We start from the raw sequence: 15,109 nt of genomic DNA on the forward strand, positions 1-15,109 counted from the left end.
CTCTCTGTCTCTAAATATTTCTTGGCTCCACCAGACTCTCCCATTCCCCATTCCCACTCCCTGGGTTCTGCCCATCATCATCTCTTCTCATAACGGTTTCTCTTCCTTCAGTCCTGCCTCCTCACACAGCACAGGTCTCAACCTATCGCTAATACATGAAGTTGGCCGTATCATTCTCTTGCTTAAAATCCTTCAGTGGCTTCAGAATAACTCTGTCCTCAGGATAACTTCCAAATTCTTTTTCTTTCCTTGAAGGCACTAGTTCTCTCTAGTCCCTAAGTCTTCGCACGTGCTGTTTCTCTTCCTAACAACACCCTCTTGTCCTCATCGCTACTAGCCTCATCCAGCTAGCGACCTTCTTCGCGCGCCCCCTCTCCCCCATGGGTTAGTTACACCTGATGGGTGCTTCCATGTACGTTTCACATTTTAGCAATTGACACGCTACTCACTAAAGAGTATCATCATTAACTTATCTATCCTTTTATTAATTGAGCAGATATGTACTAGTTGTTAACTACGTGCCATAGTTACATACATACACGGTAAAGACTCGGACCTTACCCTGGAGAACAGACACCGTCTCTCCTTCGGCGTCCAGACGTCAAACAGCAGTTGCCTCACCTGGCCAAAGAACCAGCGAACTCACCTGAGCGATTCGACTGTGCCGCGCGGACTTCTGGGAATCGTAGTCCCCGGGTTCGGGGCTCCCATTATGGCGCAGGCGTATTTTGAGTCAGGCGCTTCTGGTCTTAATGCGCATGCTCCAGGAGGCGGAGTGGTACAAGTGCGCATGTCTAAAGCGTGGGGGTGCGGCCGAAAAGGCGGTGCGCTGCGAAGGCGGGGCTTCGGTGATACCGGGCCGTCGCTGAGGATCTCGGCTCGTCTGTGAGAATGGCGGGGAGGGGGAAGCTAATTGCGGTGATCGGAGACGAGGACACTGTGACTGGCTTCCTGCTGGGCGGCATAGGGGAGCTTAACAAGAACCGCCACCCTAATTTCCTGGTGGTGGAGAAGGATACTACCATCAATGAGATCGAAGACACTTTCCGGTAAGGTAGCCCGCGAGGCCTGAACTGGACCCTCTGCTGCCTGGTGGGAGCGCGGGGAGGGGAGGGGGCGGGGGGCGGCACTGGTTGACGTGTCAGACCCCGTCCTCGAGGGTCGAGGAAGTCGGTCCACCGATTGGAGAGGAGGCCACTGCGGCCCAAGTTCCCTTTGGGGGCTCGGTGGGACCAGTCCACAAAGGCCCCCCTCACATGATCGTGTGTCAGGAAAGAAGGGGAACAGCTCATGACAGACGGGTACCGCCCTTTGGTCCAACCTGGCCCGCCAGAGCTGAGCTTACAGAGTGCCCAGGCCTGGAGAGGGCCACTCTCAGCTCCCGGTTCACCGGTAGAGCAGGCCCTGGTCATTGCAAGCGCTGGAGTCTTGTGAGTTGTCTCCGAAAGGAGCCACTCACTCAGTGAACACCTGGGCAGTGGGCTCGGGCTTTCAAGTGTTTTCATCTCCCTTAGAAGCTCACAATCATCATGTAAAGTAGGGGTTATTCCCATTTACTGGTAAGAAAACTAAAGTTCAGAGAGGTTACAGGCACACACTAAAGTCATACAATTCGGAAAAAGATGGAGCAAAGATTTGAACCCAGTCTCACCTTTTCTGCCTTTCTTAAGCCAGGGCCACTCTCTGCTCCTTCAGCTCTTAGTCTGCTTTGGAATTTCCCATTGTCCTGAGCTCAGCAGACAGAATATCAGGACTGTCTACCTTCTACTGATACCTTGCGCTTCAAGTCTTCATTTCCTGTCCTGGGTTAAAAGCAGTAACTTCAAGCTGTGGGTGCAGGCATGTCCTTTAATCCAGGAGGTGACCTGGTGACTAGAGTTGAGAGCACCAGCCCCCTGTTCTTTCCCACACCCCTTCTCTGGAGCCCCTATGCCAAGTGCCAGGAACAAACCTCTCCCGCCTGTTTTCCCCTAAACAGTCCAGCCCTAAGCTGCTGGCTGAGACTGGTTCCTGTTGCCTGGGGTATGATCAGCCCTGATCCAGGAGGCTGATCTCTAAGCAGTCTGGTAAAGTGACTCAAGTTGTCATGAGAGAAGGACAAATTTGACATCAGGATCTTTTCAAGTTTCCAACCAAAAGGGACCTCTGAAATCATCAAATCGAACCTGCCTTAGTGTCTGGTAAAGAGTAACTACTCTGTAAATAGTTTTTATTTTTTAATAGTAAATAGTTTTTAGTGAGTTAATAAATTAATGAATGTGTGGGTGATCACAAGAAAGTAAGAGCCCAGTGCCAGGTTCCTTCTGTGTGGAAAGTATGATCCCTTCGTTACTGCTTTTCCTCTTCCTATGCTGTGTTCCTGGCTCAGGCCAAACTTCCCCTCTGATCCACCCCCTGACATCATCAGCATAGACCATGAGTGGTCTGAACCGCAGTGCCTTCCCCGCTTAAAATTTTTTATGGGGACTTCCCTGGCGGTCCAGTGGTTAAGACTCTGTTTCTTAGAGGGCACAGATTCGATCCCTGGTTGGGATGCTAAGATCCCACATGCCACATGGTGTGGTCAAAAAATTTTTGTGTGTGTGTTTAGAAATTTAATGTTTCCTTTTCTAAAGTTAACATGTTCATGTGGTTTACAAATTAATATTTAAAAGATCTACACATTGAGAAGTCACACTCTCAACCCCTGACCTCTTCTACTTCATTACTTCCTTCCTTCACCATGTATTTTTTTTCCATATCTTTCTGCTTTTTTCTTTATGCAGGTACAAAGAGACTGGCATATATAGTCTTGTCCTCTCCCATTCTTACCTGAAGGTAGCGTAAGGAACACACCAAGCACGCACCCTCATGTTCATTAGCAGATCATTTGGGAGTCTTCCAGGTGGCGGGGGTGAGGGTGGGGTAGAAGCCATGCCCGTAGCTTTTGAATGAAATTGACTCTAAACAAAGTGGAGAGTTTAGTGCAGCACCCTTTTCTCTTGTCCACTGTGCTCTCTGGATTAAGCTCATTCCGTCTGTGGCCCAGCCACCAACTCAGAGTGGGCAGCCCTGGACTCCCTTCTCATTTCTCCCTCCAGGCAGTTTCTAAACCGGGATGACATCGGCATCATCCTTATCAACCAGTACATCGCAGAGATGGTGCGGCATGCCCTTGACGCCCACCAGCGCTCCATTCCGGCTGTACTGGAGATCCCATCCAAGGAGCACCCATATGATGCTGCCAAGGACTCCATCCTGCGCAGGGCCAGGGGCATGTTCACGGCTGAAGACCTGCGCTAGAGGACTCCCCTCCGCCTCGCGGCCTCTCCCCAGGCTTGCCATCAGCCTATCTCTAAGATCTTAGCCTCTGAGTTCCAATTCCCTGCCCCTTCCCATTCCACTGAGAGGCACCAGGTGCTTCCAGGTTGCTGGGGCTCTGCCATTAAAATTAAGGCTGGTTGGGGTACAGGAAACCTGAGTGTCTTCTCTCCACTGCCTCTTCCCTGTGCTGTTACACAGTGTCATTATTGATGTTAAATTAAAATAACGTTCTTGCCTCTCTCCAGTCTGAGGCTGGGTGCTAGAAAGGACATGTGTGGAAGGAGACTCTTTGGGGGGGGATTTGGTTGGCAGGGCTGGAAAAGGTTTTGCCAAAGACCCAGGCCCAGAAGAGCTAGACCAGGAAGATTGGGCCAGCCTGGTCTTCTGAATTAAAGGTAACCAGCTCTGGCAGGGAGGAATGGAAGCAGGCTTGCGTCTAGACCCCTGGTGCCCCTGCTTGAGTCTGTAATGGCTAGGAGGGATTGGAATCTCAAGGGATGGAAGCAGGAACCACAGCAAACCTGGAAGCCAGAAATACTTGGCTTGAGTCTGGCAAGAGGTTTGGGGGTCAAGGCTCTAAGCCAGTGGGCCCTGGCCTGAGGCTGCCTCAGCAAGCAAGGCAGGTGAAGTATGCTGAGGGCATGGCCCTGTGTGAGGTGAGGCACGGTTGCCGAGTGACTGTCCCTGGGCAGCCACCTGCTGTCAGAGGGACTCTGCTTGCTGTGCTCACCCCTTGGTGGCAGGCACCCCGTGCCTGCTCCTTCCTCTGCCACCATGTCTCGGCAACTCAGCATGGACACGGTGCGGCAGAACTTCTGGAAGGAGGAATACCTGAGGGAGAAGATGCTGCGCTGCGAGTGGCACCACAAGTACGGGTCCCTGGTGAAGGCCAAGCAGAAGGCCAGGGCTGCAGCCCGCCTGCCGCTCAAGCTGCCAACCCTGCCCCCCAAAGCCCCACTCTCACCCCCGCCTGCCCCCAAAGCAGTTCCTTCCAGGGCCTCCAGCCCCACCCTGGAGGCTCCTATTCAGTCAGAAATGTACCCAGTCCCGCCTGCCACCCGGGCCCTGCTGTACGAAGGCATCTCCCACGACTTCCAGGGCCGCTACCGCTACCTCAGCACCCGAAAACTGGACATGCCAGAGAAACGCTACCTCTTCCCCATCACCACCAACTTCACATATGGCTGGCAGCTAGGTGAGCCCCAACCTCCTGGAAATTATCCACCTCACAGACACAGAGAACCTGCCACGAGCCAGGCAGCGCTCTTGGCACTAGACATGTGGACACACCTTTTGGGGGCGTTCATTCTAGTGGAGAAACATAAGAGCAAGAGAGGGCCAAGTTCCAGAATGAAATGGCGTGATGGGCAAGGAAGCAAGGGCGTGTGCCGCTTTAGGATGGATTGTCAGGAAAGGCCTCTCTCAGGACCTAAAGGCTGAGTGAGCTAACTGACGAGGGGGAGGGCCTGGGTTTTATTCTAAGTTTAAGGGGAAGCCACAGCGAGTTTTAAGCAGGTGAATGATACTGATTTACTTAAAAAAAAAAAACTACCCTATTCTGTAGGCAGTGGCCTTTTCAGGGGTAAAAACAAAAACTCTGGCAGATGGTTGAGTTATCCTGGCAAGAAATGACAGTGGCTTGGGCTAGAGTGATTAGCAGTTGCTGATGCTAAATCACTTCAGTCGTGTCCGACTCTGTGCGACCCCATAGATGGCAGGCCACCAGGCTCCCCTGCCCCTGGGATTCTCCAGGCAAGAACTCTGGAGTGGGTTGCCATTTCCTTCTCCAATGCATGAAAGTGAAAAGTGAAAGTGAAGTTGCTCAGTTGTGTCCAACTCTTCGAGACCCCATGGACTGCAGCCCACCAGGCTCCTCTGTCCATGGGATTTTCCAGGCAAGAGTATTGGAGTGGGGTGCCATTGCCTTCTCCATTAGCAGTTGAGCTGAAATCTATTCCGGATGTGATTTGGAGGAAGACTCAATGGAAGTTACTGGTGGTTTGAATGACAGAAGGAGAGAATGCAATGGCAACACGCAGGTGTTTGACTAAAGCAGCTACAGCAGGGGAGACTGGGGGTAGGGAGAGTGCTGGGGGGTGTGAAGGTCAGCGTTGGCTATGTTGTGCTGGAGGTGTCGGTGATTTGGCCCTCTGGAGTGAGGTCAGAGCTGAAGACACAGTTTTGGGGGTTATCAGAATATAGGTGCTCTTTAAAGCCTTGAGAGTGGGTGGACTCACCCAGGTTGCTCCAGAGGCTGGATCACGCAGGGAGAAGGTGCGGGGTGGAGGGGGAACACAGTGATATGTAAGGACATGGTATTGGCAAGGCGGCTGTCCGTCTGGATTGACTCATGGTCGTCAGCTAGGTGGGAGAGGAGCGAAGGCAATGGTGTAGTTTGAGCTGAAGAGTCAGGTGTGGGACAGAGAATATGCCAGGGAGTGTCGTGCGTTTGCTGCCTGATGAGACTTCCTTTGCTGTCTGTGATCATGAATTTCAAGTGAGACTACTCAGTCAGGTGTTTTCTCCAGTTCCGGCACAGAAAAGGTGGATGACTGAGGATAAACAGTTGAAATTTGGCCTTAACAAAAAATCCCCCCAGGGCCCAAGGGGGATTTGCCCCAGGATTTCCTCTCCCTTTAGAGAGAGGAAAGGGAACAATTTCCAAATGAAAGCAGAAGGTAGAAAGAAGCCCTGTCTGCCCCAGAGAAGTCCAGCTCTGTCTGTCCCTGTAGCAAGCACAGCTGGGAGTCCCACCACCCACCTCTGTGGAGGATTCTGAGGCTGGGGGAGGTCCTGGCACACAGCTGACTGGCATTTGGCCATCACTGCTGATCCGGGTGGGCAGCCATCCAGCTCCCTGTTTCCAGGTAACTCCCGCTTCTCAGAAGCATTTCTTTTTATTTCTGCACACTTACAAAGTGGATACAACACAGGCAGACTGCTAGGGCTATGCAGACAGGGCTCCTGTGCTCTGCCGGTTCTTTTCCCAGGAACCCACTCCTGGCCTCTGACATCTTTTCCCAGGCCCCCCAGTGAAGCAAGAACTGGTCTCCTGCAAGATGTGCCGCACTGATTCTTTCTTCCGCAAGAATGGGGCCTTCGCGCTACTGGATCCCCGGGATTTGGCCCTCTGACCTTGAGCAGCGCAGAGGGCTTAGGGAGGGAAGAAGAAATAACACACCTCCTGGTGGGGTGAAACTGCATGTATGTCTGTGTCTGGCTCTCCCAGGCGCTGAGGCTGCGTTCTGGGCCTTTCTGAAACTCCCTCTGACCTGCCGGTTGCCCTCTTGCTTTTCCCTTAAACCCCCGTCTCTTTAATCATCTCCTTGAGGATTCATCAGAGACTTAGAGGGGCCTCGGAAGGGTGAGCAATGCTCGTCAGGTTCCGCGGCGCCGGGGGGCCATAGTAGCTGCTGGAAGTTCTCGGTGTTCCTGGGGAAGAGTGGACTTTCATTCCAGATGTCAGGAAAAAGTGACCGCCACCACTCCACAAGCCTCCCCGCCCGTCCCCTCACCTGGCCCCGAGGGCTCGCAGCCGCCCGGTCCTTTCCCGGTGCGTTTGCTCCAGCTGTTCCCGCAGGGCGCGTCGTCGCCCTGCGGCGTCCTCCTGGGGCGGGACGGAACGCTGAGCGCCCGCCCGTGCCTCCCGCCCCCGGAGCTCGAAGCGGCCAGCAGAGGGCAGCACCCGGGTCGGCCCGCTCTGCAGGTGTTATCCCAAGTGCGGGACAGACGCCAGTCAAAGCGATCCAGGTCGCGCCCAGCACGGCCACCCGCCCCCGCCCCGGCAGGGTCGTTTTGGCCCCACCGCTTTCTCCTGGGGGTCTTGCCTGTGGTGGGAGCTGAACTGGGCTCGGTGGGGGTTCCAGGGGGTGCACCCGGCAGTGGCGGTTCCTGGAGATGCGGAGGCGCTCCAGGACCTGCAGGAGGCGACTGTCAGCGGCCCAGCGGCCGCTCCTCGGGGCCCCGCCCGCCTGGCCCGGCCTCGCACCCGGAGCCGCTGCTGCTCGCGGTCCCGCTGCCGCCGCCGCCTGGCCTCGCGGTTCAGCTCCAGCAGCCGCTGCAGAGCCGACGCCTGCTGCGCGGCGCTCACGCCCGCCGACGCCCGGTCTCTGCTCGGGGGCTCGGCCCAGGCGGTCTTCGAGGTTCTGGGGGCCTCCGCAGCACCCCTCGGTCTCCCGAAGGCGCCCGGAAGCCCCGTGGAGCCGCCCAGCTCCTGCTCTGCGGGGCCAGAGCTTCCTCCTGGGCCCTGAAGCGAGTGCGGATCGCGCAGCGGGCCCAGGTGCCCTGGGAGAGCAGCGGGGCACTCCCGCTGCCCGGAGCCCCCAGTGCATGGGGCCGCTAGCATCACCGCTCCTGGGCCTGGGAGCAGTGGCCGGGTCGGGGGCCCAGCGAGCGGAAGCGGAGCCCGCAACCCTTCCCGGAGGGGCCCCTGCGCTCCCAGGGCCGGTGCGCTGCCTCCTCTCAGGCCATCGGTCTTAACCTGCATCAGCTGGGTGGTACTTCCCCGGGGCCCCGGTCCCTCCCTTCCCCCAGGCTGCCGCATCCGTTCCCCTAGGGACCTGCAGAAGTCCTCCGGGGAGCCACCTTTCTCCCGGGGCCCCTCTCCCCGAGCCGCTTCCCAGGCTGGTAGGATACAGTCTCCGCCCTCGGAAGACTGGAGGATCTTCTCTCCCGAACCCCGGGGAGAATCTGCACTCGGCTCGGGGAGGGCCTCCTTTCTCCCGCATTTGAGGCAACTTTCGCTTTGACCCTGAGGCGCCCCTCTGAGCTCACCCTGGAGGCCCTCCCATCTTTGACCTTGAGAGACCTCTTCCATCAGAGCCTGAGTGGCGGCCCCGCTCGGACCCTGGTTTGTCTTCTCTCTCTTACCCTGACCCTGAGGGTCCCCCTCTCTCTGACTGTGAGGAATCTCAGTCCTTAGCAGTTTCTTCTGTTCTGCTCTCTCCTGGCCCAGGCTCCAGCCCAGCCCCTCCAGGGGATCTTGGGGTTCTGGCAGGCCTGGGGAGGGGAGGCCTGGGGGCCCTGGGGCTCCCTGAGCCAGCTTTTTCTCCTGTAGGCTTCCAGATGATAGTTGATGGGGCCTCTGAGGCGTGGGCTCTGCTTGGCTCCCCTCTGGCCTCTGGGCCAGGTCCTAGGAAGGAAGAACACTTTGTCCCAGGTTTGTGAGGGAATCCTTCCTCCAGGGCCACTTCTCCCAGGGGAGCCTGGAGACCCCAGGGCCCCAGTGGGCCTTACTTCCATTAGGCCCCTGCCCTGACTCCTGAATTTGTAAAGCCCATGTTAGGTTGTGCTGTGTTTAGTCACTCAGTCATTCTGATTCTGCAACCTCATGGACTATAGCCTGGGAAGCCCCAAACCCATGTTACATAGTTTAAATGGTGCTTTAACAATGGCCCCTTCTTCCACCTGGCTGTGGGCTTCCTACCCCAGCAGTCTCCTCCCAGGCAGACCCCACCTCTGCTATCCCCCATCTGCGAGGGGTCTTGCCCAGGAAACTTCACCCTTTCACCTTGAATTCTGAGTTTCCTGGTTCTCCAGGGCTACTGCAGGTGGTAACGTTCAGCTCTTGGAAGCAACCTGAAGGAGAAAAACAGATGTCTGCTCATGTCCCAGCCCCTCACACGCACACCCCTGAACTGGAACCAAGAAGCCCTGGGAGTCCCCAGCAGGTGAGGGGACTGAACTGAGTGGGGGTGGTAGGGTACCCTGAGGGCTGGCGTTGGAACTTCACAGCCTTTGCAGCTCACCATCCCACCTTTATTTACACAGCCTGCTATGTGTCTGCTTGTCAGGTTTGCCTGCCAACAGCTGACCCCCATCTTCCTCACCCTCCCGGCCAAGGACCACCTCGGAGGAACCTATATACCGTCTTCCTCAAAACTGCCAGAGGCAGCCCAGGAGCAGGAAGGGACAGTCTGCCAGGGTTACCAGTCCCTCTTAAGGACACCCCTACTTTGTTCTTGTGTCAAAGACACAAAGTCCTGTCCAGCCCCACAATAGGTGCCTGCTTTTCTGTTAAGGATAATCCTCTTTAGCTCTTTCTTAGTTTCTGGAAGGCAAAATCAGATGAAATTCAAGAAGTGGAATTTTAGGCCAGAGGCTAGTCTAAAAACTGCAAGTCTTTATAATTAACAAAAGGAATCTAAAAAAAGAGATGAAATGTCACTGCTCCTTTGCAGCTGTGAAGGAAGGAGCATCGTTTTGCATTCATAAAAAACCGCTTAAAAGAACCTGATTTCATAAGGTCTTAAATTGAGAACTCTCACAAGAAATGCCATCTTTATGCAACATGGATGTGTGAATATTCATAACAGTAACCAAATGGGAATGTTCTCTGTGAAAACAAATCTGTCTTTGGAAGAGTTTTGAACAAAGACATCTGGTAAGAGTCCCAAGCCTTCAGAAATTATTGCCATGAACTGTGAAAATAACCTCCAACCCCATCCCTCTGTAATTCTGATCTGTTGTCTTACTGGATCATTTATTTCACTGGTTATAATGCTGTAATAGATATCTTCCGCCGATGTAGTCCCAAGAGATAATATACTTGTAAAATTTCTGTCAATCAGAAAATAATCATTTGTACTTTCCTCCTCTTGCCCATACACGATGTCACAATTAAAAAGCCTGTGACTTTGCTAGGCTTATTATTCAACCAATCATTTGAGAGCCTGTTTCATTGAAATGAACAGGCCCAGGGTTCACAGCATACATCCTGATGAATTCTGATCACCTGCTTATTGTCACACTCTCTCACTAGGCTGCAATCTCCTCAGAGATGAGGACAAGTGACTGGCGAAGTCTCTTTTGTGCCCTGTATCTCCCCAGTGCCTGGCATGAGGGTGGCAGCTTGGAGCTGCCATTCCATTCCATCCCCGCTGGAGGACAGGGAGGACAGACAGCCATTCCCAGCGCTCTCTCCTCTGAGCCCCAGCTTAGCTTCAGGATCCTCCTGGACACAGTGCCTGAGATGGCTGGCACCAATCAGGTGGAGTTGGCATAGAAAATAAAACGTGGGGCTTCCCAGGTGGCTCAGTGGTAAAGAATCCTCCTGCCAAGGCAGGAGACGCGGGTTCAATCCCTGAACTGGGACGATCACAGAGGCGGTGGAGCAACCAAGCCTGTGCGCCACCACTACTGAGTCTGTGCTCTCGGGCCTGGGAGCAGCAAGTACGGAGCTCAAGTGCTGCAACCACTGAAGCCTGTGCTCTGAAACAAGAGAAGCCTCTGCAGTGAGAAGCCTGAACCACGGCTAGAGAGTAACCTCTGCTTGCTGCAACTAGAGAAAAACCTGTGCGGCAAGGAAGACCCAGCGCACCAAACATACATATACAAATAGAATTATTTAAAAAAAAAGAAAACTTTTTGTCCCTGGTTGCCCCAGCATCCCCACAGAAAGGTATGAGAGGAAGAATGGGTAAGGATGAACCAGAATCCTGGGACCTGGGGTGATGGATTTCCGGCAACCTAAGCTCACAGCATCCATTTCACTGAATTTAACCCAGGGGCTTCTGTTCTTCTGGCTGCCAACCCCTCCTCTCAAAGTACCAGATGTGGGCCCTTCTGCAGGCAAGCCAGGGCTCTCCTGCCTTGGGTCTGCATCCAGGCTGGCTTCGCTCAGATCCGGGGCTGATGGTGGGTCCGCTGCCCGCCACCTGCAGGGGTGCAAGGACTGCCTTAGGCATACTTCTTGCTTCTGCATTCTGCTGTGTATGTGTGTGTCGGGGGGCATAGGACTCCCCACCCACAGCAGGCTGCAGGAATTTTCCCACCCCATCACCCAAACTCAGTCCATGGCAGCCTCCCCTCCCCCTCCTCTGCACCCACCACTGGCTGCTGGGAGCTGGAACTTGAGGTTATCCTTTCCAGAGACTGTGGGGCTACCATGTGGTTTTAACTGAGTAAAAGCCTCAGGAGGAGCTAGGGGCATGAGGAGGGGTTGCTGGGCAGGGCTCTGGAGGGCAACAGGGCAAAGGGTCCTGGGTTTGATCACTTTATGTGGCAACATGGAGTGGATGGAATTCCATGGGAGACTTACCCCTCCAGAAGCTGATGGTTCTGGCTCAGGGAGTCCTCAGTCTGGTGCAGTGGGCACAGCCTGGAATTCTGGAAGGATTGGGGGGTGCCCCAGCCCACAGGGCATAATCCCCCAGTGTGGTAGGGAGCCTCTAAAACAGCCCCCAGGGATCGATCTCCTGGCTTCTGTGCCCTTGTGTGACCCCTCCCCTTTCCTTCCAAGTCAAGGAGATTGGAGACGGATCCCTCCTACCCACTCCAACCTTCAGATGAGACTGCAGCCCTGGCCAAAAATGTTTGCTGGACACTTCCTCAGTAGTCATGACTAACACCTACTCCTGCTACAGCTACTAACCTGCCCAAAGGGCCTCATGCAGCTGGGTGGTGGGCCAGGGGAGGGCCACCAGCCCTGGAGGGAGGGACCCAGAGCTGGGGCTACTTGGAGTCCCATCTCAGGGGCACCCTGGGCATCAGTGCCTCTGTCTTCTGGGCCCATCAGCCCTGCTTTCCTCTCTCACTGCAGCCATGGCTAAAGGCGTGGAGTCACCATGCAGTTGATTGGACTAGGACAGTTTATTATGGAACAGTAACAGGCCAGAACGGTCCTATATGTCCAGCAGTGTGCTAAACTCTCTACACAGATGAGTTCATGGGCCTCCTAGCAGCCCTCTGAAAAGAGCTCTTATCTTTCCCATCCTGTAGCCAAGGAAGGAAACAGGCTTCCGGTCCACAGGAAGCATTGGAGCAGAGATTTGAACCCGAATCTGTCTCCAAAGCCCACGTTCCTCCCACTTTTCGACCACTGTGAGTGCCCCAGTGTCTTACTGACCCCCCATCTCTCAGCTGAGCCCCAGCTCACCCCACTTGACAGCTGCTCAGAGTTGTCATCTGTCCTGCTGTGGGGTTTGCTGTGCTGGTTCTGTGCGTGCTGGACCTGGGCCCTCAGACCACAGAACTGGGCCCAGGGTGGCCAGAAGAGGCCCAGCCCTGCCCCGGTCAGCAGCTCCAAATCCCACAGGAGCTGCAGGAAGGTGGGGTGTCGGGACGTGAAGTGGCACTCGCCCTGCCCTCTGCCGCACTCCCTGGCCAGCAGGCCCCTACCTGTTCCTGGGCCCGCCGGCTCCGCTCCATCTGCAGCAGCACGGTGGGCAGTTCCAGGACCGAGGGGCAGGCTCGGCCCTCTTGCACCTGGGGAGGCAAGGTGGAATCAGACCCCACGGAGACCTGTCCTCTCAGAGACGGTGGCCTGTGCTCCTCACCTGCCGCAGGGCAGCCTGGAGCTGGTCTAGGCCTGCAGGGCACCGGAAGAGGTGCTGGTACAGGGCCAAGGCCTGCTTGGGGCTACAAGGGAGCCCTAGGTTCCCCAGGGTGGCTGCCTGCTCCATGGAGTTGGGGGCCTGGGAGGGTGTCCCCCCACCCCACTCCCTGCTGCTCCTGGAGAAGAGAAGGACCAGGAGCTGGGGACAGGGGCAAGAAGGAGACAAAGGCTCCTGAGCTCAGTAACGCAGGGCCCTGATATCTGAGCCAGGCCTGGGCCTCAGCCAAGTCTCATAGAGACGCTGGCCTGACTTGGATCCAGGTTTCTTGGCCACGTGGGTGGCAGTGTGGGGTGAGGACTGTGACTCTGACAGAGAGAGGTGTGTGCAGGTGCTTGTTTGCAGCCCCACACGAACATCTGCTTTGTGTATACAGTTGATGCTTAAACAACACAGGGGTTTGGGGCCCCAACCCTTGCTGCAGTCAAAAATCCATATATAACTTACAATCTGCCCTCTATATCTGAGGATTCAACCTATCGGGGATGGTGTAGTACTGTAGTATTTACTAATGAAAAAAATTGTGAGTATAAGTGCGTCTGTGGAGTTCAACCCCATGTTGTTCAAATGTCGACCATATATATGGAGTCCCGAGAGGCACGAGTAAGAGTCATATACTGGGTAGTTGTCTCCGAGGGGCAGCAAGGGAAAAGGTTAGCCATGTCATCTTTGATCAGAAGGGTGATCAGCACAGCAAAGCCCCAGTGGCCATTGGTCCCCGCAGGCTGTGTTAGTAGACAGGACCATTACATTTCAGGACACCTAGGCATGGACCCTGCAAGTGGACAGCTTGTGCCAGGAGGGGTGGCAGAAGAGACTACCCAGGCTCTTACAAACATCGGTGAAATTCTGAAAGCAGCAGGCTGCGACTTCACGAATGTGGTAAAAACAACTGTTCTGCTGGCTGGCATAAATGACTTCAATACTGTCAATGACATCTACAAACAATATTTCCAGAAGAGCTTTCCTGTTTGAGGTTGCAGCTTTGCCCAAAGGAGATTGTGTTGAGATTAAAGCAATAGCTGTGCAAGGACCTCTCACAATAGCATGACTCTAAGTGGGCCCAGTGTTCTTTAGTCTGGAATTTTAATAATATTTTTTAACTAATAGCTTAATCTGTGTTGGAAAGTGTAAGGTTGAAATATTATGAAAATACCATATAATAGCATATAATAAGGGGAACTGAACATGAATTGAAGATTAGTGATGAATCTAGTTACCAATATTATAAATCACACTTCTATAACACTTGTATTGCTGGGTGTGGGAAAACAGACATGCCTTACTTAACTCAGAAAAATAAAAATAGAAGGAAATAACACGTAGGAAAGATGAGTTACTATTCCTGCGGAATAAGAATGAGCACACCTAATTCAACTAAACTCTTAATTTAATGATGTGAATTATTTTGTTATGTCAAATATGTGATTCTGCTTTTACTTGAGTAAAATTAAAGTTTGAATGGTAGAGGTAAAGGAGAAGAAACTGGAGCAAATTTTATAGAGATAATATTTTTCTAATGGAAATAAAGTAGCTTGTAGATTAAAAAAAACTATATATGAAGCTTGCAACTGCATTATTGATGTGATATATTATGGGGTCGCAAAGAGTCGGACACGACTGAGCAACTGAACTGAACTGAACTGGTACCCAATACTTTGGCCACCTGATGCAGAGAGCCAGCTCATTGGAAAAGACCCTGATGTTGGGAAAGATTGAAGGCAGGAGGAGAAGGGGACAACAGAAGATGAGACGGTTGGACGGCATCACCAACTCAACGGGCAGAAGTTTAAGCAAACTCTGGGAGATGGTGAAGGATAGGGAAGACTTGTGTACTGTGGTCCATAGGGTTGCGAAGAGTCAGACACGACTTAGTGACTGAACAACAACATGCCCAGACAGGCAGCAGCTCCCAACAGCTTACTGTATGCCAGGACACAAGATGCTGCCACGGACGTGTGATCCTTTCTTGAAGCAACTCTATGAAGCAACTTGTATCATCTTCATCCCCATTTCACAGATGAGAAGATCAGGCCCCAGAGTAAGCTGCCCTAACTAACACAGGGCACTGTCTCCCTCATCTGGAGACACACAGCCCAAGAAACAGGCTCCAGGAAAATGTGGTCCCAAGTGTGAATTGTAACGCACTTCCCTAGCGCTTGCTCCAAACTGTCCATGGTCATTCTGCTTATTCCCCGCAACACAGGAGATAAAGAGGGTGAGGACACAGTTTGCGTAAGTTATGACAAGGGGAGAGAAAGGGCATATGAAATGGTCTGTCATCTTCCTCTGCTGTCAGGAGTATCCTGGCCTGCCTGAGTTTTGGAACAGCTCCGTGAAAGGGGCCCCGGCAGAAGTGGGCTGAACAAGCAGGCACGGGGTCTCAGTTCAGCTGGCTTTCCCTTCAACCCTGTTGGAATACTGGGGGCCCCACCAACAGAACTGAGTCCCCCAACCCCAATCATTTAGCTAAG

General features: G+C 53.8%; 2 protein-coding genes and 1 pseudogene across 2 annotated transcripts; all 3 read left to right on the forward strand.

Moving 5' to 3' along the window:
• The first annotated feature begins 782 nt into the window (after positions 1-782).
• Positions 783-3,547, forward strand: ATP6V1F (ATPase H+ transporting V1 subunit F). Its single transcript, XM_040259600.1, has 2 exons — positions 783-1,049; positions 3,081-3,547. The coding sequence occupies exons 1-2, from the start codon at positions 892-894 to the stop codon at positions 3,280-3,282; spliced, it is 360 nt and encodes a 119-aa protein (XP_040115534.1). The 5' UTR covers positions 783-891; the 3' UTR covers positions 3,283-3,547.
• A 530-nt stretch (positions 3,548-4,077) lies between these two features.
• ATP6V1FNB (ATP6V1F neighbor) lies at positions 4,078-6,437 on the forward strand. Its single transcript, XM_040259601.1, has 2 exons — positions 4,078-4,498; positions 6,328-6,437. Exons 1-2 carry the CDS (start codon positions 4,078-4,080, stop codon positions 6,435-6,437), a joined length of 531 nt encoding a protein of 176 aa, XP_040115535.1.
• Positions 6,438-13,216: 6,779 nt separating this feature from the next.
• Positions 13,217-13,693, forward strand: LOC120877333 (annotated as a pseudogene).
• Positions 13,694-15,109: the final 1,416 nt, after the last annotated feature.

Source organism: Oryx dammah, unplaced genomic scaffold (assembly GCF_014754425.2).
Source record: "Oryx dammah isolate SB20612 unplaced genomic scaffold, SCBI_Odam_1.1 HiC_scaffold_18, whole genome shotgun sequence".
Lineage (NCBI taxonomy): Eukaryota > Metazoa > Chordata > Mammalia > Artiodactyla > Bovidae > Oryx > Oryx dammah.

What these genes read in the sequence shown, in the direction of transcription:
- ATP6V1F (XM_040259600.1), top strand. Translation starts at nt 892, where the DNA reads ATGGCGGGGAGGGGGAAGCTAATTGCGGTGATCGGAGACGAGGACACT. An exon ending in GAGATCGAAGACACTTTCCG is followed by an intron (nt 1,050 to 3,080) that starts GTAAGGTAGCCC and finishes TTCTCCCTCCAG; the next exon opens with GCAGTTTCTAAACCGGGATG.
- ATP6V1FNB (XM_040259601.1), top strand. Translation starts at nt 4,078, where the DNA reads ATGTCTCGGCAACTCAGCATGGACACGGTGCGGCAGAACTTCTGGAAG. An exon ending in CACATATGGCTGGCAGCTAG is followed by an intron (nt 4,499 to 6,327) that starts GTGAGCCCCAAC and finishes ATCTTTTCCCAG; the next exon opens with GCCCCCCAGTGAAGCAAGAA.